This window comes from Neomonachus schauinslandi, chromosome 9, assembly GCF_002201575.2.
Source record: "Neomonachus schauinslandi chromosome 9, ASM220157v2, whole genome shotgun sequence".
Taxonomy (NCBI): domain Eukaryota; kingdom Metazoa; phylum Chordata; class Mammalia; order Carnivora; family Phocidae; genus Neomonachus; species Neomonachus schauinslandi.
In genome coordinates this window covers 138,406,860-138,429,172 of record NC_058411.1, presented here as the reverse complement: position 1 = coordinate 138,429,172, position 22,313 = coordinate 138,406,860, and the positions used below count along the sequence as shown (strand labels likewise).

General features: G+C 56.1%; 2 protein-coding genes and 1 non-coding gene across 4 annotated transcripts; 2 read left to right on the top strand and 1 right to left on the bottom strand.

Moving 5' to 3' along the window:
• Positions 1–2,003: 2,003 nt before the first annotated feature.
• On the top strand, positions 2,004–2,076 carry TRNAN-AUU. Its single transcript has one exon. It is a non-coding gene; the product is annotated as a tRNA-Asn (tRNA).
• A 2,559-nt stretch (positions 2,077–4,635) lies between these two features.
• Positions 4,636–6,245, bottom strand: HDDC3 (HD domain containing 3). Its single transcript, XM_021680562.1, has 4 exons — positions 6,134–6,245; positions 5,778–5,833; positions 5,427–5,667; positions 4,636–5,116 (listed from the first exon to the last, which is right to left on the bottom strand). The coding sequence occupies exons 1-4, from the start codon at positions 6,243–6,245 to the stop codon at positions 4,986–4,988; spliced, it is 540 nt and encodes a 179-aa protein (XP_021536237.1). The 3' UTR covers positions 4,636–4,985.
• Positions 6,246–8,990: 2,745 nt separating this feature from the next.
• UNC45A (unc-45 myosin chaperone A) lies at positions 8,991–22,146 on the top strand. Of its 2 annotated transcripts, none has more exons than XM_021680561.1 (20): positions 8,991–9,125; positions 9,352–9,513; positions 9,752–9,788; positions 10,088–10,263; positions 12,202–12,294; positions 12,649–12,816; positions 14,030–14,198; positions 14,501–14,671; positions 15,911–16,082; positions 16,669–16,969; positions 17,785–17,879; positions 18,078–18,219; positions 18,565–18,705; positions 18,869–18,996; positions 19,097–19,163; positions 19,581–19,694; positions 19,905–20,020; positions 20,800–20,917; positions 21,024–21,179; positions 21,327–22,146. In XM_021680561.1, exons 1-20 carry the CDS (start codon positions 9,120–9,122, stop codon positions 21,582–21,584), a joined length of 2,790 nt encoding a protein of 929 aa, XP_021536236.1. In that variant the 5' UTR covers positions 8,991–9,119; the 3' UTR covers positions 21,585–22,146. The 2 variants fall into 2 exon arrangements, with proteins under 2 accessions (XP_021536236.1, XP_021536235.1); XM_021680560.1 differs by having other exon boundaries at positions 9,120–9,170.
• Positions 22,147–22,313: the final 167 nt, after the last annotated feature.

Below are 22,313 nucleotides of genomic sequence, written 5' to 3'. Positions count from 1 at the left end.
CTCCCCCACCATCACAGCAGTCGGCTACCTGCCCTCACGCCCTCATGGAGGGGGAGAAGCACAGTCCGGGTGGGGGGAACGAGGCTCACCGCCCAAAATCGAGATCTCTGTTTTTCACTAACAAAACTGTGTACACATAAACACTTCGAGGGGCAGGTCTCATAGCAAGAACAGGTGAGGGAGGAGGAGGCCAGATCCTTCAAAACAAACCCTGATTTTACTTAGGGTCTGTGGGAAATCGATTCAGAACTTCTTAACGGTTACCAGGACTAACTGGATCTGCAGAGAGTCTCTGTCCAGTCTGGGTCCTGACTTTGGACCCTCCCCGAACTGAGGATAAGCCTGAACTGAAAGTGAACTCTGTGGGCACAGGAGACCTGGAGGGGTGGGAGATGAGGACTTCCCAGCCCTTGGAACATGAGAGGGTTGAAGATTTAAAACCCAGCACGGAGTGTGGAAGCCCTGAGGAGCTCTCCGGTAGGTGGGGGGGGGGGGGGGGGGGGCGGCGACGGCGACGGGTTTCCCTGTCGGCATGCTGAAGGACTTGCATTGAAACCAGGGCGTGAGCACACCTGCAATGTTACCTCCTCAACTCCTGATGCCTCCGAATGGGGGGTGAGATACTCACAATGCAAAAGCATAGTCCTCCTAAGACCGGAGGGACTCCCCTTTTGACCCAGAACTGAGAACAGCGATGGCCCTGAGCAGATGGGAAGCTGCACAGTTCAAGGGAAAGAGCAGTGGAGGGGAGCTGTGCCAGGCCGTCGGAGTCCACGTGGGACACACAGGTAACCGAGAATGACCGAGGAATGCCGAGAGGCCAGAACCAGGCCAAGTGAGGAGCACAGGACGAGAAAGCAAAGAGGCTACAAGGAAAAACATGACAAAATGTAAACAGCCCCAAATAATACTTTATTGAAATAGAGTCTACATGTGGGAGAAACACTGGATTTGGTGCAGACGACAAAGAGGGATTTGGAAAACAGAGCTGAGGAATCACTTGAAGATACCACAGAGCTAAAAGGAAAATATAAAAGAGAGGTTAAGAAATATGGCAGATAGGGGCGCCTGTGTGGCTCATTTGGTTGAGCAACTCTCAGTTTTGGCTCAGGTCATGGTCTCAGGGTCCTGAGATCAAGCCCTGTGTCAGGCTCTGCACTCGGGGGAACCTGCTTGAGACTCTGTCTCCCTCTGCCCCTCCCCCACTGGAGCGTTTTCTCTCTCTCAAATAAATATGTAAAATCCTAAAAGAAAAAAAAAAGAAATATGGCAGATGGCCTTGGAAGCATTGACATAATGTTTAGTAGCACTTTTAGGAGAGACTAGTGAGTAGGGAAGAGGAAACCATCAAAAGGATAGTGGGTGCGGTTCTTCAGAAATGAAGAAAGATATGTATGAGTCCTTGGAATGAAAGTGCTCAGCAAGTTCCAAGAAAGGGATGTTTAAAAAAATCCTCCCCTACATATATTGCAAAAAAAACCTTAAAAATCAACCAGAAAGAGACTCCAAAAGGAAAGACCACCAAAATGACAGCAGACATCTAGTTAGTATCAATAGATAACCTGGAGTCCATGAAATAATACAATCAGACTTAGAGAACATAACTGCGAACTCTGGATCTGGTGTTAGCTATGCTCCGATTCAGAGTGAGGGAGAAATGGCATTCCAAACATGCAAAGGCTAAGAGTTTGCAGTGTACAAAACTTCAGCGGAAGAACAAAGGTGTTCTTCAGAAAAAAAAATCCAGGGTGCATAAACCAATGGTGGGTAGACCTAATAAGTATTGGCTAGAAGCTATAATATAGCTTTAAAAGAGGCAAGAATGAATATTCCAGATAGTAATAATGTTAGGTATTACTCCTGGGGTCCTTGTTCAGAAGAAATAAAAGCACACCTCATGATTCATATGCACAAAGAAATGGATGACGATGTTCACTGGAGTGTTATGTGGTGTGGTGAAAAGCTGGAAACAAAACCTGTCAGAAAGGGCAATGCATAGTGGCACCTGACTGGCTCAGTTGGTAGAGCATAGGACTATTGATCTTGGGGTTGTGGGTTCAGGCCCCACATCGGGCACAGAGCTTATTTAAATAAAAAAAAAATTTTTTTTGAAGGAATGCACAGGGACGGCCTGGATGGCTCAGTCAGTTAAGCATCTGCCGCCTTCAGCTCAGGTCATGATCCCAGGATCTTGGGATCAAGCCTCACATCAGGCTCCCTGCTCAGTGTGGAGCCTGCTGCTCTCCCTGCTTGTGCGTTCACACGCGCTCTCTCTCTCTCTCTCTCTGACAAATAATAAATAAAAAAGGGAATGTGTAAAGAAAATACTGTCCATTCATATAATGAAATACTAGAAAGTAGTTTAAAGGAATGAGCTAAACATTCATGTGCATTGACAGGGATAAATCTCAAAAGCATCGCTAAAGCAAAAGAAAGTTACAGGGGTGCCTGGCTGGCTCAGTCGGTAAAGCATGCAACTCTTGATCTCAGGGTTGCAAGTTTGAGTCCCACGTTAGGTGTAGAGATGACAAATTAAAAAAAAAAAGTTAGAGTGATACATACTTATGACAAAATACTCCAAAAACAAGTACTATAAGGACAGTCTTTTCAACAAATGGTGTTGAAAGAAGTTCTACTAGGGGTAAAATGCTATCAAACAGCATTGCCCACTACAGAAAAATCGATTGAAAAGAGTCAATGTGGCAAGCTAAATTATTAAGAAACAGCGACAGGGGCGCCTGGGTGGCTCAGATGGTTAAGCGTCTGCCTTCGGCTCAGGTCATGATCCCAGGGTCCTGGGATCGAGTCCCACATCGGGCTCCCTGCTCCTTGGGAGCCTGCTTCTCCCTCTGCCTCTCTCTCTCTCTGTCTCTCATGAATAAATAAATAAAACCTTAAAAAAAAAAAATTAAAAAAAAAAAAAAAGAAACGGCGACAGCCACCCCACCTTCAGCAACCAGCACCCTGATCAGTCAGCAGCCATGAAGGACGCAAGATCCTCCACCAGCAAAAAGATTACAACTCACTGAAAGCTCAGATGATGATTGGCAGTTCTTTGGCAATAAAGTATTTTTAAATTAAGGTACACTGTTTTCTTAAAGACCATGCTACTGCACACTTAATATACGACAGTATATGTGTAAGCATAACTTACATACACTGGGAAACCAGAAGTTTCATTTGAACCGCTTTATTGTGATATTCCCTTTATTGTCGTGGTCTGGAACTGAACCCGCAATATCTTCGAGTTATGCCTGTAATCTCAAATGGCTTAGGGGAAAAAGTTACTGTACTTCCAACTTTTAAGTTTCTGATTGTTTAAAAATATATATTGAGTTAAGGGCCTCTGGGTGGCTCAGTTGGTTAAGTGTCCTACTCTCAGTTTTGGCTCGGGTCATGATCTCATGGGTTGTGAGACTGAGCCGGGCCTCAGGCTCCCCTCTCATTGGGGAGTCAGCTTAGATATGCTCTCCCTCTGCCCCTTCTCCTGCTTGTGCTCTCTCTCTCAAATAAAATCTTAAATTTTTTTTTAAAGATTTTATTTATTTATTTAACAGAGAGAGAGAGAGAGAGAGCACAAGCAGGGGAAGTGTCAGGCAGAGGGAGAAGCAGGCTTACCCGCCGAGCGGGGAGCCCGATGCGGGGCTCGATCCCAGGATGTGGGATCATGAACTGAGCCGAAGGCAGACACTTAACTGACTGAGCCACCCAGGCGCCCCAGGATTAAAGTTTTTAAAAGTCCTGTAATCCTACCTCCCCGCAAATAATTTATTAAACTAAAACCAAAATTCTCCAAAACATACCACATCCTGGCCAGCCTTAAGAGGACTACACTGAACTTTGAACTTTGCTGATCCATTTACCTGGGACTATCCTGAAACTTTTCCTTTTAAAGTCGCCTTCTTGCGGCCCTTCACCATTTTTTCCTGCAGAAACTGCGCTGGGGCCTTCTTTGGGTAAATAACCACCGTGGTCTAGCACGAAATGGCCTTTGACTTAATTTCCTCGCCAATAAGCCTCAGCGGCTCGGCGGCGACCAGAAATCCGTCACCTGCAGACCCCCGCGCACGGACGCCACCTAGCGGCCGGCCGCTTCTCCCAGACCCCGCCCACCACAGGCCTCCGGGGGCGGGGCCGCCCAGTGGCCACTTCCGAAGGCGCCCGGAAGTTCTTGTCACTTAGCAACCAAAGGACCCGGCGGCGTGATAGGGCTGAGATCTGGGATGGCCTGGGGACGGCGACGAGTTTTCGGGGCGGTCTGGGGTGAGGGACGCGCAGTACCCCCACCGGCCCTGTCCTGTTGTTGCTGGTATGCAGGTGGCATTCCTTTCCAAAACATCTGTCATCCCGACCAACTTTCTTAAAGAGGAAGACTACCATTTCTTGAACACCTATGTGTCAGGCTCCGTCTGAGACGGGACCTAGTCTAACCCTAGTAATTACACAGCCTATTTCACTGATAAGGAAGCCAGGCTCGGGGCGGGGGCCGGGGGGGTGGGTCCGAGGCCCTCAACGTGAGCGACCTGTCCCTGGGGGCACGCAGTCGGTACCCTGCCCTGCCGAAGGGCAGGTATCCCGCCTACCTGCTCCCCATTTGGCAGGCTGAGGAAGGAGCAGCAAGAACTTAAAGCTTTACGCAAAATGCTTTATTTTTCCATAATGACTTATGAACTAGTGTTTCCAGAAGCCCGAGTCCCCGAGGGGCCAGAGTTCACTCATACAGAATAGCAAACAGACCCAAGGCCTGGAGAAAGGGCAGTAAGTGCATTAGGATTGGACGGGCTGCATCTGATTTCCACAATCCAGGGCTCAGCTTAGTCCGCAGGACACATTCAGAGTGAGAAGAGACAAGTATTTTTTGGCCTCTCGTATCTGGGCTGAACCAGTCAGGAAGGGAGATGGAGAGGCAAGGAAAGGCTGGAATAGGAATCCTTTCTGGCCTGGCCAAGGCTAGAGTCTGGGCCCCTGATGGCTCCAAGCACTGCTCAGAGTGTCAGCCCCCGCTCCTTAAACAGCTGCTTTAGAGCCTCTTCCAGCTGTCGGTTTGTTCCCTGAAGCCCCTTCACCACTTGCGCTGCCCACTCGAAGTATTCCTGGACTCTATGTTCAGACCATCCTGCATGAGAATGGACAGAAAACTGCTCACATGGCATCCAGGACAGCATTGTATTTTGCCCACTTCCTGGAGGGCGTGGTGCAGGGCCACGAGATGTTCCCGATGGGATTTGTCCTGAAAACGTCCCCTTGGCCCAGTTACTGCACTTCTACGGTGTGAAAGATCAGAGTGGTCTAGTAGGATTAGCCGGGGGAATCAACAAGAAGGCCGAGGCTCTTTTTTTTTTCCATTGGAACTGACCAACCTGTGCCTCCAGAAGGAGGACATCCCTCCCCATTCCCTCAGAGCAGGTGGCAGGGGGGGCGCGTACCCTCTGGGGTGCAGCGATTCAGGTCCCTCAGATTGTACAGCTTGTCTGCCAGCTTCACCAGTTTAGCCCTGGGACTGCTGTGGGGTGCCTGCTCCACCTGCAGCCGCTTTCTCTCCAGCTTGGGCAGAGTCTTGTCATCTGTTACTTCCTCCACCAGACGCCGCACCTGAGCGCCAAAGTGCAGCTCCACCTCATCCAAGGTGGTGTCTGTGTCCTCCACTGTGTCATGGAGCAAGGCTGCCTGGGGACAGGCTTCCACTTAGCCCTGTGACTCCAGGCAAGGGGTGCCCAGGGCCAAATGCGGTCCCTGATCCCCACCCTAGCCTCCTAGGAGAGAACGAGGGGAGTTACCTGTAACACCACAATGTCAGTGATTCCCGCCTCATGGGTCAGGATCCGAGCCACACCTGACGGGGCAAAGCAGGAAGTCAGACCTGAGGGAGTCCCAGGCTGCGTGCTGCGGATTTTGCAGGGCCAGATGTGGCCTCTCACTAGCCAGATGGCCTTTACTCTCTTTGGGTGTCAACTGTGCAGAGGAACAATCATGCCTACCGCTCCGGGTCGTGAGACTTACATACGGAAAGTGCCCGGCACAAAGCCTGGTACAGAGTAGGTGCTCAATGAGGCGTAGGCCCTCCGCCCGCGCTCCCTTCCCGGTCCCCACCCCCTAGACACCGCTGCGGTCGCTCCCCGGGCGGTGCGCCCACCGATAGGGTGGTTGATGTAGGGGGTCCCTTCGGGGTCCTTTCGCCGCTGCAGTCGGTGCTTGCGAGCCGCGAAGTCGGCAGCCTCCACCAGCTGCGCAGCCTCGGAGCCCATTGCGCGGGTGGGGCGGGCGACTGACGTCCCGGGAGCCCCTGGAGCACAGATGGAGCGTCCGTAGCGCCCCCTGGCTCCGCGGAGGCCAGTGACTGGGGAGTCTGACGCACGCAGGTTTCTCTGGAGCTGACGTCCTGGCGGAGACGGCAACTGGTGTGGGGAGCTGCCCTCAGCATCGCAGCCCCTGGTTCAGACGCTCTGCTGGGGGTGCAAGAAGGACATGGCCTGCCTCCCTGGGAACCCACAATCTCGGGGAAGGAGGAAGACAATGTTCTCACAGTGTGCTGGATTCAGGGCAGGAAGACACAGGGGACCATGGTACTTTGGAGGAAGGGCAATTCACCTAGCCTCCTGGGGTCAAAGACAACCTCTTCCAGGAGGATCCTCTCCTCCCATGAAAAGACAATCTTCAATGTCAATGCTCTGAAAATTCTCAAAGTGTTCTAAAAATGGTTTTCCCTGCAGGGAGGGACTGGTTGGAATGGGCATGGGAGCCTCACCTTTGGGCCCAGAAGACCCTACGGCCTGACCTTCTGGAAATTGGAGCTTACACTAGAAGCCTGCCTAATTGCTTCAGGTTTAGACTCCCAGGCAGCAGTGATGTTTCTGCAAGAACTGTCTTCTTTGTTCTCAGGTGCTGCATTTCTTTCTTGTACCATAAGTGTTCCTGCTTCAGTCCCCAGACACCTGCTGTGGGCCCCTCAGATGATAACTGTTGTCATGCTGTTCTGGGAGCATGGCACTGTAAGGTCTCCATAGACTAGAATAACAACACTATTGGCTGGTGGCCTTGGGCCTTCTAGAGAAATTCCCTGTCTCGGCAGATGGCATCTATGAGATTTAAGGGGTAAGAGAGACCTGGAGACCCTGGAAGAGCTTTTCCTGTGAACTGGTTTGCAAAGTATAGTACTCCAATCAGACTGATAGCTTTTATGTTTTGGCTGGTAGCTGGGGCAGACAAGGGCTCAAGGGAAAAGTTAATGGAAGGACTTGCCCTTGTTTTTCAGCTAGTCTTAGTGGTTGCCATGATTCAGAAGTTAGGGAGGGAAGCTCCAAACGCTGTAACTGAGGTCCCTGGGGCCTGGAATGGAACGACCAGAATTCCCAGGGCTTACACAGCAGCCTGGAAATTGAGAGTGGGTAGAGAGAAATACACCTGGCTCTAAATGCTTGTCTGTTCTTCAGCCTAATGCCTCAACTTCTCTCTCATGCCTTTCTGCCCTCTAGTCTGCTGAACCTTTTCCCCTTCAGCTCAGAAAACCTTAGGCAGCTGGGAGACACAGTCCCCACGTTTTCCAACAGAAGATAGAAACTTGGTCACTTTCATCTCTCTCCAGAGGTCTGTGATAGAAGCTTCAGGTTTGTGTTACTGGCGCCCAGAGGCCGTGCGGTTTTGATTATTTCCCTCCTGTCTGCAGCCATGGCTTAGAAAGAGAGATGTTCCTAAGGGGTTCCTAAGACCAGCGCTGAGGTGGAGGTGACCTCTCATGGGCTTTCAGAGGAGGCTGGGCCTTTTGCTGACTGGCCTGACCGTGGGGCGGCTGCTGCTCTTCAGCTGGGTGCCGCTTGCACAGCCGACCTCTCTCTCAGGTACACCTCCTCTGCGCGCACCCCTCTTCAGGCCCCTGCAATCACTGCAGGGTATGAGCTGCTCTGGGCGCCGGTGGGGGCGGGGAAGGGAGCCTGCCCTTTTAATAATGGCTGATCATTTTCACTCTCCAGAAGGGCTGGAGTTGGGTGTGGGCAGGCCATTCTTGCCTGTCTCCAGCCCCTTTGCTCCTCCCTTCAGCACTGGCCCACCACCCCGACTTGTGCCAGACCACCTGGGACGCTGATGGCCGCTACTACCCCGGTTTTTTCTGTCCTCGGCTCTCTGATACCCCGGAGGAAGCCTACTGCTGCCGCCTGCAGGCTGCAGGGGGCTCCTGCTGCACCCGGGCTGAATTTGAGGCCTTGCACCAGGTCAACCTGTCCGCCCTTCCGCCCCCACCCATCCTCAGGTGAGAACTCCAAGCCCCAGAGCCACTGGGACACTGGCAAGGTGTTCCAGCATCCGGAGTTCTGTTTTTAAATTCTGGGGCGGGAGGCTTGTAACATACAGACGAGGGGAGGGGCCGACTTCAAACAGAAAATCGCGTGAATACATAATGACAGTTATGAGAAAGGAAGCTCAGAGGACTGTGTAAGCGGGTAACAGGGAGCCATTGCATGCAATGTGGGACTGGGGTGAGGTGGGACGGGTGTCAGACTAAGAGGATCTTGTAGTGGATTACAGCCATTATAGTCGGGGTTTTCAAAACTGAATCTGTCCATGGATGGCTTCATGGCACCTGTGAGCCCCCTGAATTTCTATTTATGAATTCTACATTTATCCGGGGAGAGGGGTGTCCTGAGCTTTCTCCGGACCCTCAGCGGCTCTGTAACTGACAGGCTGCAGCAGGAGGCGCGCGGCTGGGGCTAGCACCCTAATACTCTCCCCTCTCCTACAGGGGCCGGGGCCCGCTCCTAGCCCTGGGCCTCTATACCCTGCTGCTCGTGGCCCTGATGACCGCCGACCTCGTACACTTCTGCCGCGGTCGGGGTGGTGGCCGGCGCCGGGGCCCCTGCCGGCCTCCCTCTGGGTCCTCCGCCGCGCGCCCCCTGCAGGTCCCGGTGAGAACAGACTAGGCGCGCCCACGGCCTGTCTGCACCGCGGACCCGAGCCCCGCCCACCAGAGCCCCGCCCACCGGCGCGCTCTCGCCTTGGCCCCGCCCCTCCCCTGCCTCCGCCTCTGACGCAAGACCGGGGCGGGGCAGAAGACGCCAGATTCCTGAGCCTGGTCCCCCTCCGCCCCAGAGACTGCGCCTGCGCGCGCCCTGGACGCCTGCTCCGCGATGACTGTGAGTGGTCCAAGCACCCCCAAGCCCCGGCCGGTCGACCCCGGGGTGCGTACCCATCCTCCCGCTCCATCACCACTTCCCACCTGCTCTGACCGTTCCCCGGCCTCCTTCTCCCCCAGTCTTGGCCCTCCACGGGACTTGCCCCTGACCCCCGGTCTCCTTTCTCCCAGCTTCCCCGGCCCTGGCCTGAGCCCACCCCCGACGTTTCCACCCATTCCCTCCACAGGCCAGCGCGGCGGAGCAGCTGCGGAAGGAGGGCAACGAGCTGTTCAAATGCGGGGACTACGAGGGCGCCCTGACGGCCTACACTCAGGCCCTGGGTCTGGGTGCTACGCCCCAGGACCAGGCCATTCTGCACCGAAACCGGGCCGCCTGCCACCTCAAGCTGGTGAGGGAGCCGGCTGCTCTTCTTCTGCCCTCCCTGGGTCCGGTTTGCCCAGCTCGCTGTTGTTTGGGTTCCGACTGGGCATTCACCTTCCCAGGCCACCTGCGCTTACTTGTCTGATGTCTTTTGGGCCTCGGGGTGGTGGGGAATCTAGTGGCTCTAGGGCACAGCCCTGCTGCCCAGCTAGTGCCCTGAAAGGGAGACGACCAGCCTCTCAAGCTCCTGTTCCTTTTCTTAACAGGAAGATTACGACAAAGCAGAAACCGAGGCATCCAAAGGTAGGGGACTGTGGGCTGGGGTGCAGAGCTGTGGGGCTTCTAATGGTGGGCAAGGACTCTGGGACCACTGCACCTTCACATTTTCCTTTCCCTTTGGCCCCAGAAACACCTCTGCCTTTTTTCTTTTCCACTTCCTCGGGCATTTCCTTCTCTGCAGCTACCCTCACCTTTCTGAGGCTGGAATACTGAACCCCACATCTGTCCCCCCACCTTCCTCGGGCCCTCAAGACCTTTCCCTACTGCTCTTGCCTGGAGACAGTGGCCTCATGGGTGCTGACAGAGCTCCCGTTTGTGCTCAGCCATTGAAAAGGATGGAGGAGATGTCAAAGCACTTTACCGGCGCAGCCAAGCCCTAGAGAAGTTGGGCCGCCTTGACCAGGCTGTCCTCGACCTGCAGAGATGTGTGAGCCTGGAGCCCAAGAACAAAGTTTTCCAGGAGGCCCTGAGGAACATCGGAGGCCAGATTCAGGAGAAGGTACACGAATGACCGAGAGAGAGGCAGAGAGAGAGAGGCATTGACAAGTGGTAGAGGGACACTGGTAAATGGATCTGGGCAAAGGATGTAAACACAGGAGATACTGATGGCAAACAAGCTTATGGAATGATGCTCAGCCTTGCTAGTGGTTAGGGAGAAGCAAATGGAAATAACAGCAAGGTGCTGTCTTTTCGGTGGTCTGTTTGGCAAATTTTAAAAGTATATACATTTTGCTAGAAGGGAGGCAGACGCTTAAGTGGTGGGCTTGCTCATGACTGCCGGAGTTGGTATATATTGGTACAGCTCCTTCGGGGAGTGCCTGAGCATAGCTCTTAAAATTTTAAATGAGCGTACCCTGTGATCCAGTATGTTTACTTGCTGTCTTCCCTGGAGAAACCTTGCCCATGTACACGAGCAGGCGTGTGTGTTTATTTCAGCCTTGTTTGTTGTAATGAAAAATTGGAGCTTGGCTAACTGCCCAGCAATAGGGGAATGGCTAAATAAGTGGGGTGCTGCCCTTACTGTGGACTCTTATGTCATAGTTACCGAGAATAGGTAGATTTACATGTATAGATGTGGAAAGAAAATACTTCTTTTTTTTGTTTGTTTTTAAAGATTGTATTTATTTATTTGACAGAGAGATAGAGCACAAGTAGGCAGAGCGGCAGGCAGAGGGAGAGGGAGAAGCCGGCTCTCCGCAGAGCAGGGAGCCCGATGCGGGGCTCGATCCCAGGACCCTGGGATCATGACCTGAGCCGAAGGCAGATGCTTAACCGACTGAGCCACCCAGGTGCCCCAGAAAGCGAATACTTCTTAAATGAAAAAAAGCCAAGTTTGCTATAACACACATAGTATGATACCGTTTATGTTGAAACAGTACCCCACGTACACCCTCAAAAGTACCGTGTTTCTTCTGTGGGCCCACTTGGGTGTGTAAATCTGAAGAAAAATATTTTCAGAGATATGCGTCAAAATGATAACAGCATGACCCTTGGGGAAAGGAGTGGGATTGATGGAGTTTTTCAAAGAGATTTTGCTTCATCCATTAACTTCATGGTATAGAAAGAGACATTCTTGGTATAGTACATATGTTAAACGTTACTTTAGGAGAAAAGGACCTAAAGCCCATCGTGAACCACAACCAAGCTTGAATTAAGCAGATCACGTGATGTTACAATGCTGTCACAGTGAGAGCATGTAATACGCTGGCAAACACCTTACTGAAAGGTTGAGACTTGGGAAAGCAGGTCGTTTTTTCCTCCATGCCAGCTCTGTTTGGTCAGCAGGAGCTGCCTGAGCCCTGTGTTGAGATGGATGAGGAAGCAGGTTGGTGGGCCTAGCAGAACGTTCCATGCATGACTGGTTGGTCATGTCCGCCATGGATGCAAAGGGGGAAGCGGGGAGTGGCACACGTGCTAGGTACGTGCCACCATCCATGCCCTGGGCCGTGGGTCGGGAGAGGGCCTGTGATGATCTTGCTCAATCAGATGATTTTTAAAAGTTGTCAGAAAGAGAATTCTGGAGTCCCAGGGAGTGTTTGCAGCTACCTCGTGGCCCGCTGACTCCCTTGCTGCAGGTGTCAATGCTGGGTTGAGTGCCCCGGGCAGAGCACCCATGCTGCCACAACATGGAGGGCACCTCCGGGCGGGGGTGGCCCCGCGGCTCACAGGCTGCCTTCCCTTCAGCCCTGGCGCCACCCCTGCCGCCTGAGCGGGAAGTAGGTTAGAAGGGAAAACAGGCGTGGGACGTTTGGGTGAAGCGGCCAGGAGAGTCTCTTCCCGCCCAGGTGGCATGGTGCGAGCCCGAAGCCCAGGTGTCCTGGCTGTGCCTCCTAGGGACAGGAGCCAGGCCCTGGGAGGAGCAGAAGGGAGCACACAGGGAATGCGCGGTCTCTGGCGGAAAGAGTGACCTCCTCCGTGCCTCGTTGGCTTGTTGTAGGTGCGATACATGTCCTCAACGGATGCCAAAGTGGAACAGATGTTTCAGATACTCTTGGACCCACAAGAGAAGGGCACCGAGAAGAAGCAAAAGGTATAGGTCTGGACTGAGCGAGTGGGGGCAGAACTCCCACTACAGCCCCCCCCCCCACCCCGGTGGTGCCCTCGCTGTGAGTCTGTGTTGGCCCCCCAGCTGCTGCTGACCTGCTGTGGTGCATGCTGCTCCTCGGGCCACGCAGCCGGGCTCCCAGCGAGAACTTAGGGCCTGGGGCCTGCGTGTGTCCTTCTGCTTACTTACTGGAGGAAACTGAAGTTCAGAGAGGTTACATTTATGACAAGGTCACTCAGCTGCTAAATGGAAGCAGTGCGGTCCAGAGCTCAGGCTCGTGGCTCGCCCTGGCCTCTGCCGTGTGCAGCGTCCACATGATGGTGCACTTCTTTGACATAGGCTTCCCAGAACCTGGTGGTGCTGGCCCGGGAGGATGCTGGGGCTGAGAAGATCTTCCAGAGCAACGGGGTTCAGCTCCTGCAACGCCTGCTGGACACGGGCGAGGCCGACCTGATGCTGGCGGCTCTGCGCACACTGGTCGGCATCTGCTCCGAGCACCAGTCACGAGTAGGTGGGGCCCAGGGGCCAGTTACTGCCTCAGTCAGGCCCTCTGTTCCTCCATCCACCCACCCACCCTTCCACCCCTCACTGTTCCCGGAAGAACGGAAGGCAGAGTACAAGGAGACATGTAATGAGAGGAAAACTTAAAATGGCTCCAAAAAAACCATCATGATTTGGGATGAACTGGGGCCTGTAAAAAGCAGAAGCAGCCCAATGACACCCTGAGCCCGTACTTTAAGTAGGCTTGAGCTAGGCTTTCCTGGAGCCGGCTCAGAGACGCCTTGTTTGGACTCATTCATTGTACAGTAAAAGCAAGCTGTTGCAAGGAAAGGGGCCCCCGTCCTTCCCTAACCATCAAACTGGCATTTCCCCTGCAGGGGTGTCCTCCAGCCAGTGACGTGGTCAGTGATGTCACCCACAGCATCTGTACCGTCGAGACAGGGACCAGATAGGAGGGGCTTGACCCTGAACTGGTTGTCAGTGTAGATGGGACATGTCCAGCACAGACACTTGGGCAAGAACAGTCTTGCCCTGGTGAAGTCCAGGCCCTAGCTCTTGCCTGAGCTGGCTGGACCAGGGGACAGGAGCTCAACCCTTGGTTCCTTTGAGAGGTGCCCATAATTCTGAGATCAGAGATAGAGCTATGGGATATTCCGTGGAGCCCTTTAGGCCAGACTCAGGCTATATTTCTGGGTCTCCCAGGACTAAGTAAAGCCATGGGAATTCCGTCTACCTCCTTTAGCCTTCCTGCCCATCCCAGGTGACCCTCTGGGATATCCAGCTTAGAAATGGGCTGGAGAGGCCTTGTCGTCTGTTCCATGCATGTCCACATCCTCAGGCTGCAGACAGAACCTCAGGGTCACCATTGGAAAGGAACCAGGTGTCCTTGGACTTGGGAGTTACGGAGCTTGTCCAGGCTTCTGGGGTTCTGGGGAAACACGAACCAAAGCAGCTGCTCCCGGGGTCACAGTGTTCCTTGTCTCTGACGAGCTGAGGAGAGGTAGTGGTGGATTCCTCTGGAATGTTTCCTTTAGGAAGCTGTTCCCCCAAAACAAACCTGGTGTTACCCCGGGTCACACAGTCAGGCCCACCCTGATTCCACTTGGCCTTCCACCCAGATGTTTTTTTCCCCTTCTGGCCATACGCACGACCCACAGTTAGGGATCTCTGTGGCTGCCCTGCACCAACTGGAGGCTCTGTCCCCCTCTCTCCCACCCAGACGGTGGCAACCCTGAGTGTGCTGGGAACTCGGCGTGTGGTCTCCCTCCTGGGCGTGGAAAACCAAGCCGTGTCCCTGGCTGCCTGCCACCTGCTGCAGGTTATATTTGATGCCCTCAAGGAAGGCGTCAAGAAAGGCTTCAGAGGCAAAGAAGGTGCCATCATTGTGGGTGAGTTGAAGCAGGTCTGTGGTCCTTTGGGTGTTGCGATCATGGAGGGGAAGGGCCCGAGCCAGCCATGCCAGCTCTTGGGGGACCACACTTGCCACTGCAGGTTGTTCAGGAATCTGGCTCAGTGACAGTATTTTACTCCAGATTCGAAGCAATGAGGGTACCTACGGGGAAGGCTGGAGCCCAGCCCAGAGCCCAGGATGCTCATCTCCCCTTCCTGTGTCTCCCTGGCCTATTGGGAAGGTGAGGGGTCAGGCAGGGCTGCGCCACTGTGGGGCTCACTGATGCCTTCTCATTGCCAGATCCTGCCCGGGAGCTAAAGGTCCTCATCAGTAACCTCTTGGACCTACTGACTGAGGTGGGGGTCTCCGGCCAAGGCCGGGACAATGCTCTGACCCTCCTGATTAAAGCAGTGCCCCGGAAGTCTCTGAAGGACCCCAACAACAGCCTCACCCTCTGGGTCATTGACCAAGGTAGGTGACCAGTTTTGAAGAGGGGGAAGGAGACTGAGCGTATCTGTTACATCTTGCTTGGGTGACTGTACCCGGCCATGGGTCTGCACCGAAGTGCACCCTGTGGCCTGCACTGTGGCCTCAGGGGCCCAGAGTGAGACCCTTCAGCCGTGCCCGTGTGCACATGCGTGCACTTCGAGCAGGCCTGCCAGCGCATCAGCGGGGAGGCTGGATCGGCTTTCTGTATCTGAGGTGTTCCCTAGTGAGTGTGCATTACTTCTGGACTCAGAGAAAAGTTTACTATATAAATTCACACTTCTTGGGACGCCTGGCTGGTTCAGTCAGTGGGAACATGCAATTCTTTTTTTTTTTTTTTAAAGATTTATTTATTATTTGAGAGAGAGCGTGCCTGTGATGGGGCAGGGAGGGGCAGAGGGAGAGGAAGAGAATCTCAAGCAGACTCCCCGCTGAGCACAAAGCTAGACTCAAGGCTCGATATCCCAACCCTGAGATCAAGACCTGAGCCAAAATCAAGAGTCATCCACTTAACCGACAGCCATCCAGGTGCCCCTGGAACATGCGACTCTTGATCCTCGGGGTTGTGAGTTCAAGCCCTGCATTGGGCAGAGAGAGAACTTGGGGCACCTGGGTGGCTCAGTCGCTTAAGCATCTGTCTTTGGCTCAGGTCATGATCCCAGGGTCCTGGGATTGAGGTTTGTGTCAGGCTCCCTGCTCAGCAGGGAGTCTGCTTCTCCCTCTCACTCTGCCCCTCCCCTCCCACTCGTGTGCTTGCACGCACTCTTTCTCTGTCAAGTAAATAAACAAAATCTTTAAGAAAAAATACATATGTACGTATGTGCACACATATATATAGTAATCAATTGATACTTTTCTTTTCCCTTGAAAAATAGATAAGGAAAGTTTGGCAAAGTCCCTCCATGAGGACGTTTATCGGGTGCTCATCTTTTGGTGTCCCCATAATGCTGGGAAGCCTGGATGTTACTTTCCCCTTTAGTTTTACAGATGAGGAACCCGTGGGCAGGGCCAGCATGCAGTCCTCACTCCACGGGCCTTCCCTGACGCCACGACTATCCCTGGAGGCGGTGGATCAGCCCCCAGGGCTCTCCGAGCCTGCCCTGCACGCGGCTGTCCACGCTGTGTACCCTCGTCTCTGGGAGGCCCTGCTTGTCCGTGCCCCTCCCAGGGGACCTCCTCCCTTTGCCTGCTTTCTGCTGCCTCCATAGCAGTGTGTCTTTTCAGGCCTGAAGAAGATTCTGGAGGTGGGGGGCTCTGTGCAGGAGCCTCCCGGGGAGCTCGCAGTGACCACGAACAGCCGCATGAGTGCCTCCGTGCTGCTCAGCAAGCTTTTTGATGACCTGAAGTGTGATGCCGAGAGGGAGAATTTCCACCGACTGTGTGAGAACTACATCAAGTAAGGGAGCCGGCCCCGCGGCCCGTTGCCAGGGGCGCCGACGGGGTTGCGCTCCTTGGGGAGGGGCAACAGTGAAAGGGTTTCAACCAGGAGAGCAGCCTTGGGGAGGCCTCGCAGGGACCACACTTCTTTTTCCCAAGTGGCCTTCCCGGGGGACGTTCTTCCTCCATTCTACGCCGCAGCGAACGTCTCGAGCGCGCGCTGTGCATACTGAGCACTTCGGGGTGTGCGTTCCGACACCGCAGGGCAGCACGACAGTCCAGCCCGTAAGGAGCTTCCAGCTGGGACTGAGGACAAATCCTGAAATAAGAGCACTTTCAGATCGTGAGAAGTGCAGGAAAGGAGCTAAACAGTGGTGTGCGCGAGAGTAACCTAGGTCAGATGTATGATCAGGGGAGGCCCGAAACCTTAGCGAGAGAAAATGGGCCGCCAGTGCCCAGGGGCATGTGCCCGAGGTCCCAGGGGCAGCTTTCCTTGCTGTTCCTGCCCAGGTAGTGCAGATGCCGGGCCGGGGGACGGGGAGGGAGGGAAGCAGAGTCCCTTCATGCCGGCCTTGGTGTGACCACTGTTACCCTGTGCCCCTCAGGAGCTGGTTTGAGGGCCAAGGGCTGGCCGGGAAGCTGCAGGCCATCCAGACGGTGTCCTGCCTCCTGCAGGGCCCATGTGAAGCTGGCAACCGGGCCCTGGAGCTGAGCGGCGTCATGGAGAGCGTGATGGCCCTGTGTGCCTCCGAGCAGGAGGAGGAGCAGCTGGTGGCCGTGGAGGCCCTGATTCACGCGGCCGGGAAGGCCAAGCGGGCCTCATTCATCACGGCCAACGGCGTCTCGCTGCTGAAGGACCTGTACAAGCGCAGCGAGAAGGACAGCATCCGCATCCGGGCGCTGGTGGTGAGCCGGGCAGGCCTGGGTTGGGCAGGCCCACTGGCAGGCAGGGGCATTTTTTGGGTGGTTGGTGTGTCAGGGTGTGGCTCCAGCACAGCCTGGTGAAAATATGCGATATGCAGGGCCTTGTCGAGGCCAGAGGCATGAGCCCTGGCTCCTTCTACCACAGGGCTCATGGTCAAGTCCGGGACATGAGCCTTGTCCAGAGAGGACCCCCCGAGAATGCAGGACAGCACATGCTGCCCCCTGGAGGCGGTGGGAGAAGCTTCAGGAGGAGATGATGGAAGATGGGGACTGCTGGGCCAGGCTAGTTGGCCCGGCCGGGTGGAGGGGCCGTGTAGAAAGGCTCAGCCTCCAGGTGGCCCCAGTTGCTGGAGCTTTGGGCTCTGGTTGGCCTCCCTGAGCCTGCTGCACCTCGGGAAAGCTGGTCCTCCTCCTTAGGGCACTTAGTCCTGGGTGTCTCCGTCCCAGAAGGATCTTGCCTTGCCTGAGGCACCTGTCTTCGCACACGTGTTAGCTTCACCTGTAAAGAGCTCTGTATGACATGGAAAGGAACAGAGCAAATCCCAGTGCAGATCTGGGGGGTTGGGGTCCAGGACTGCACAGTGGACAATACGTCAGTCTCTACCAGATGTGTGTCACCTGACCGCCCCAGTAGCTGATTTGCTGCCAACTGCTCTAGGTAGTAGCCTGGTAGGGATGTGCATGGCCTCCAGAGGGCCTGGCAGAATGTCGGGGAGAGAGCCCATGCCGGGTGTGGAGGAGCCCAGCTCTGCCTCCATCCCTAGAGACCCACGGCTGGTTCTCACCTCTTCCTCCAGGGCCTGTGTAAGCTCGGCTCGGCTGGAGGGACAGACTTCAGCATGAAGCAGTTTGCTGAAGGCTCCACTCTCAAACTGGCCAAGCAGTGTCGAAAGTGAGTTATTTGGTGTTGCCATGGCTCCCCACCTGTCAGCTAGGCCTCGAGAGGAGGGTCTGGGTGGAGGATGGGGCCTCCCCACTACCCTGCTGCCCCCCAGGCAGACCCTCCTGGATCCTGCCACGTGAACTGCTTCGTGTGTAGAGGGGAAGCCCCCCAGTTCTGATGGTTGCCCACTACCCTGCGTGTCCCCAGGTGGCTGTGCAATGACCAGATCGACGCAGGCACACGGCGCTGGGCAGTGGAGGGCCTGGCCTACCTCACCTTCGACGCTGACGTGAAGGAAGAGTTTGTGGAAGATGAGGCTGCCCTGAAGGCTCTGTTCCAGCTCAGCAGGGTAGCTCCATGGGTTCCTCTAGTCATTTGGGAACAGTACCTGCGATTAGAATCGACCAGGCTTTCTTGGCAGGTCTCGGGCAGTGGCTCTCATGGCCCCAGGGTGGGAGCTTTGGGAGCCTGCATGGCCGCTCCGTAGCCTGGGCCTGCGGGGCTGCACCGGCCGCGTCGGGCAGGACAGTGTTTCTAGGGGAGTTAGGGAAGTTGAGTGTGTGAGCTCCCAAGAGTCTGGGGCCAGGGTGGGCCTGGGAGCTTCCCACATTCATCCTGCTGCCCCGGTGGTGGAGCTGAGGGCAGAAGTGGAGGCCCGGGGACGGCCGCCTGACTGCCCCTCTCCTGCGCGCAGTCCGAGGAGAGGTCAGTGCTCTTTGCGGTGGCCTCGGCACTGGTGAACTGCACCAACAGCTACGACTGTGAGGAGCCTGACCCCAAGATGGTGGAGCTGGCCAAGTACGCCAAGCAGCATGTGCCCGAGCAGCACCCCAAGGTGAGGGAGCCGCTGAGAGGCTTTGGGGGTCTCCGCAGCAGCCTCCCGTTTAAGCGGGTTTCTTTCCCTTTGTGTTCCCGCCCATCAATTGGTGCTGTGAGGAGGGTCTCCCTCTCCCTGTCCAGTCAGCTGGGGCCCCTCTGCTAAGCTGCCTCCTTCCCAGGATAAACCGGCTTTCGTGCGGGCTCGGGTGAAGAAGCTGCTGGAGGCCGGCGTGGTGTCGGCCATGACGTGCATGGTGAAGACCGAGAGCCCCGTGCTGACCAGTGCCTGCCGGGAGCTGCTCTCCAGGTGAGCCAGACCTTGCCTGACTCGGAAGCAGGGGAGCAGGGGGGCCGCCCGCGTAGCTGCCGCCCAGAGCCCCCCACCCACCCGCACCGTCTCCCTGCAGGGTCTTCCTGGCGTTGGTGGACGAGGTAGAGGACCGTGGCACTGTGGTGGCTCAGGGCGGGGGCAAGGTAAGCTGCCTTCCAGATTCCTTCCCGATGGTCTATAAAGCATGACGCAGTGGCTGCCACGGCAGAGACGAGGCTGGAACACAGTATGAGGAACCTGCAGGAACGTGTTCCTGCTGAGAGAGCCATGCTGCCGGGGGCAGGTTTGTGCCCATCGAGATCCGGACTCTCCTTTCTCATGTGTCATTGGCCTGCGTGGCCCGCGGCCCAGCCCAAGCCGCAGCTGGCCCTTAGTGTTTGTGGAAGAGTTTGGGCAGCTTGAGGAGAGGCCTGGGAGAGAGGAAGAGGGTCTGGGCGGGAGTGTCGACAGGCCTGAGGGAGGAGAGAGGTGAGCGTGCCACCGTCAGGACCGGGCTGGTGGTTTGGGCCTTACCCTCCAGGGCACATCTCAGACCCTGACGGCTCGGCTTGTCCCCACAGGCTCTGCTTCCGCTGGCCCTGGAAGGCACTGACGTGGGGCAGACGAAGGCAGCCCAGGCTCTTGCCAAGCTCACCATCACCTCCAACCCGGAGATGACTTTTCCTGGCGAGCGGGTGCGTGTCCTGCTGCCCCAGCCCTGGCCTCTCCTCCACCCCTCCCTGGGCCCTGATGGCCTCTGACCCGGGCTGTGGCTCCTCCTTGGGACAGACAGGAAGCCCTGGGGTGGGGAGGGCCGCCTTCCGTCTGGAGGTGGCCTCTCACCTTCGGGTTGGTGGGGTTGGTGGGGGCTGGATGAGTGGCCCTAACAGGTGGCTGTATTACAGATCTATGAGGTGGTCCGGCCCCTTGTCTCCCTGCTGCACCTCAACTGCTCAGGCCTGCAGAACTTCGAGGCACTCATGGCTCTCACAAACCTGGCGGGGATCAGTGAGAGGCTCCGGTAAGGTCCCCAGGACAGCACTTTACAGTTTGAAGAGCACCTTTCGGTCACTGCTTGACTTGAGCCTCACAGGGGCTTCTCTGTAGCTGGGGAGACAGGCCAGGAGGTTTGACTTGTACCTCGGTCCACCAGTGCACGCTCTGGAGTCAGACCGCCTGGGTTCACGTCCTGACTTCACTGGTTGCTAGTGTGTAACCGCAAACAAGTGCTGCTCCGTGCCTCAGTTTCCCCTCTGTGGAATGGCATGGGTGTAGCACCTACCTCAGGAGTGGTAGTGAGCTTTAAATGAGAAAATACACGCAGAATCACCGAGTACGTGGCACCTGGCTCGCTCCCAGCAGCGTGGCCAAGTGGTATGCGTCAGCTGTTACCGAGAACGGTGACATTGGGCTCCCTGTCTGCACTCAGCCTCGGTTTCTTCTTCTGCAAAATAGTAATAGTAAGCGTACCTGCACCTTCACCGTAGGGCCGTGGAGAGGATTAAGAAAGAGTCCAAGCTCTGGGTCAGGGTAAGTGCTTAAATATTAGATGTTAGCAGCACTGTCGCCAGCTCCCCGGTCTCCGAACTCCTACCTTAGAGCATTTTCCACGGTCCCATGCTACCTCCTAGGCCTGGTGAAGAAGCTGGGAGCCACCGCAGCTCATACCTGGTGCAGGAGGGTCTTTGGACACTGCCCGAGAGGTCCTTGACCCGGGGCTCGAATGCATGGGGATGCGGGGGTGGGGGAAGTGGATGCAGGAGCTCTGAGGCTGCTGACCTTTCCACCCTGGCCCCGCAGGCAGAAGATCCTGAAAGAGAAGGCCGTGCCCATGATTGAGGGCTACATGTTCGAGGAGCACGAGATGATCCGCCGGGCAGCCACGGAGTGCATGTGTAACCTGGCCATGAGCAAGGAGGTGAGAGCGGGTCCGGGTGGTCCTGACAGGCAGGTGCGCAGAGATACCTGTGCGCCGCCTGGCTTTGCCGCAGCTCACTCGGTCCCCTCCCCTCCTCTGGCCACAGGTACAGGACCTCTTTGAAGCCAAGGGCAATGACCGGCTGAAGCTGCTGGTGCTGTACAGCGGAGAGGAGGATGAGCTGCTGCGGCGGGCCGCTGCTGGGGGCCTGGCCATGCTCACCTCCATGCGGCCCTCGCTCTGCAGCCGCGTCCCCCAAGTGGTCAGTGCCTCTTCTCAGCGGGGGAGGGGACGTGGGCCTGGAACGCCCTGCATGGCGGCCGGTGGGGGGACATCCCAGGGCACGTGGGAGTGTTCCTGCTAGGTCTGAGCCTGCCGCTCGGTGGTGGTGCTGCCCTGTTTCCCGCAGACCACACACTGGCTGGAGATCCTGCAGGCCTTGCTCCTGAGCCCCAACCAGGAGCTGCAGCACCGGGGTGTGGTGGTGGCACTGAACATGGTGGAGGCCTCGAAAGAGATCGCCGGCACCCTCATGGAGAGCGAGGTGCTGGAGATCCTGTCGGTCCTGGCTAAGGGCAAGGAGAGCCCCGTCAGGAGAGCTGCTGCGGCTTGCCTGGGGAAAGCCGTGGAATACGGGCTTATCAAAGCCAACCGGGATGGAGAGTGAGGGGCTGCCTCACGCACACGCTACCTGCTGCAGCGGAGGAGTGAGGGCAGACACAGCTTTGGCTGCTGGGGGCTGGGATGCTGCACACTGGCCTCTCCTCCCTAGCTGCCCCTGATGTCCTCTGCGGAATCAGGGACCCCGGTCAGTCTCGGCCCTGCTGCGCCAGCACTGCCTCCAGCCTCCCGCGGCGGGGCCTTCTGTAGTAGTGTAGCCCGCTAGGAACGGGCAGGGTGCGTCCTAAGCCGGCCGCGCGTTCCCGGCACTGGGAAGGGCACGTCAGGCAGCCGCACCAGCAAGGAGCCTCACCCGAGCCTGCTAGCGGAGCACGGCGGCCCTCTGAGAAAGAGGACGTGCAAGTCAGTCGTGCTCCCCGTCCGGAGGCAGGGACCTGGCTGTGCGCCGCCGAGCTCCACAGCGCAGCTACCTGTACGGAAGGACTCCAGCGGGTTCCTCACCCTGGAGCCTGCTGAGCGCTTTTTAATCCTGCTGGAGGATCAGGGTAAACCTAGGCAGCTAATAAAAATCTCTTCAGTCGCGTGGGAATAAATGGCTTTGGACTCGTCGATGCTGGTCCTTCAATACTCTTGTCTATGTACTGAGCGTTCCCAGTGGCCCCCACTGGGCAGTGCGCTGGATTTGGGGTTCGTGTGTCGTCCTGGCCTGCTCTTCCCTCACGGAAAAATCCTGTAGCTGATCCAGGGGAGGGCGAGAGCTCCACCGCCCGCCGGG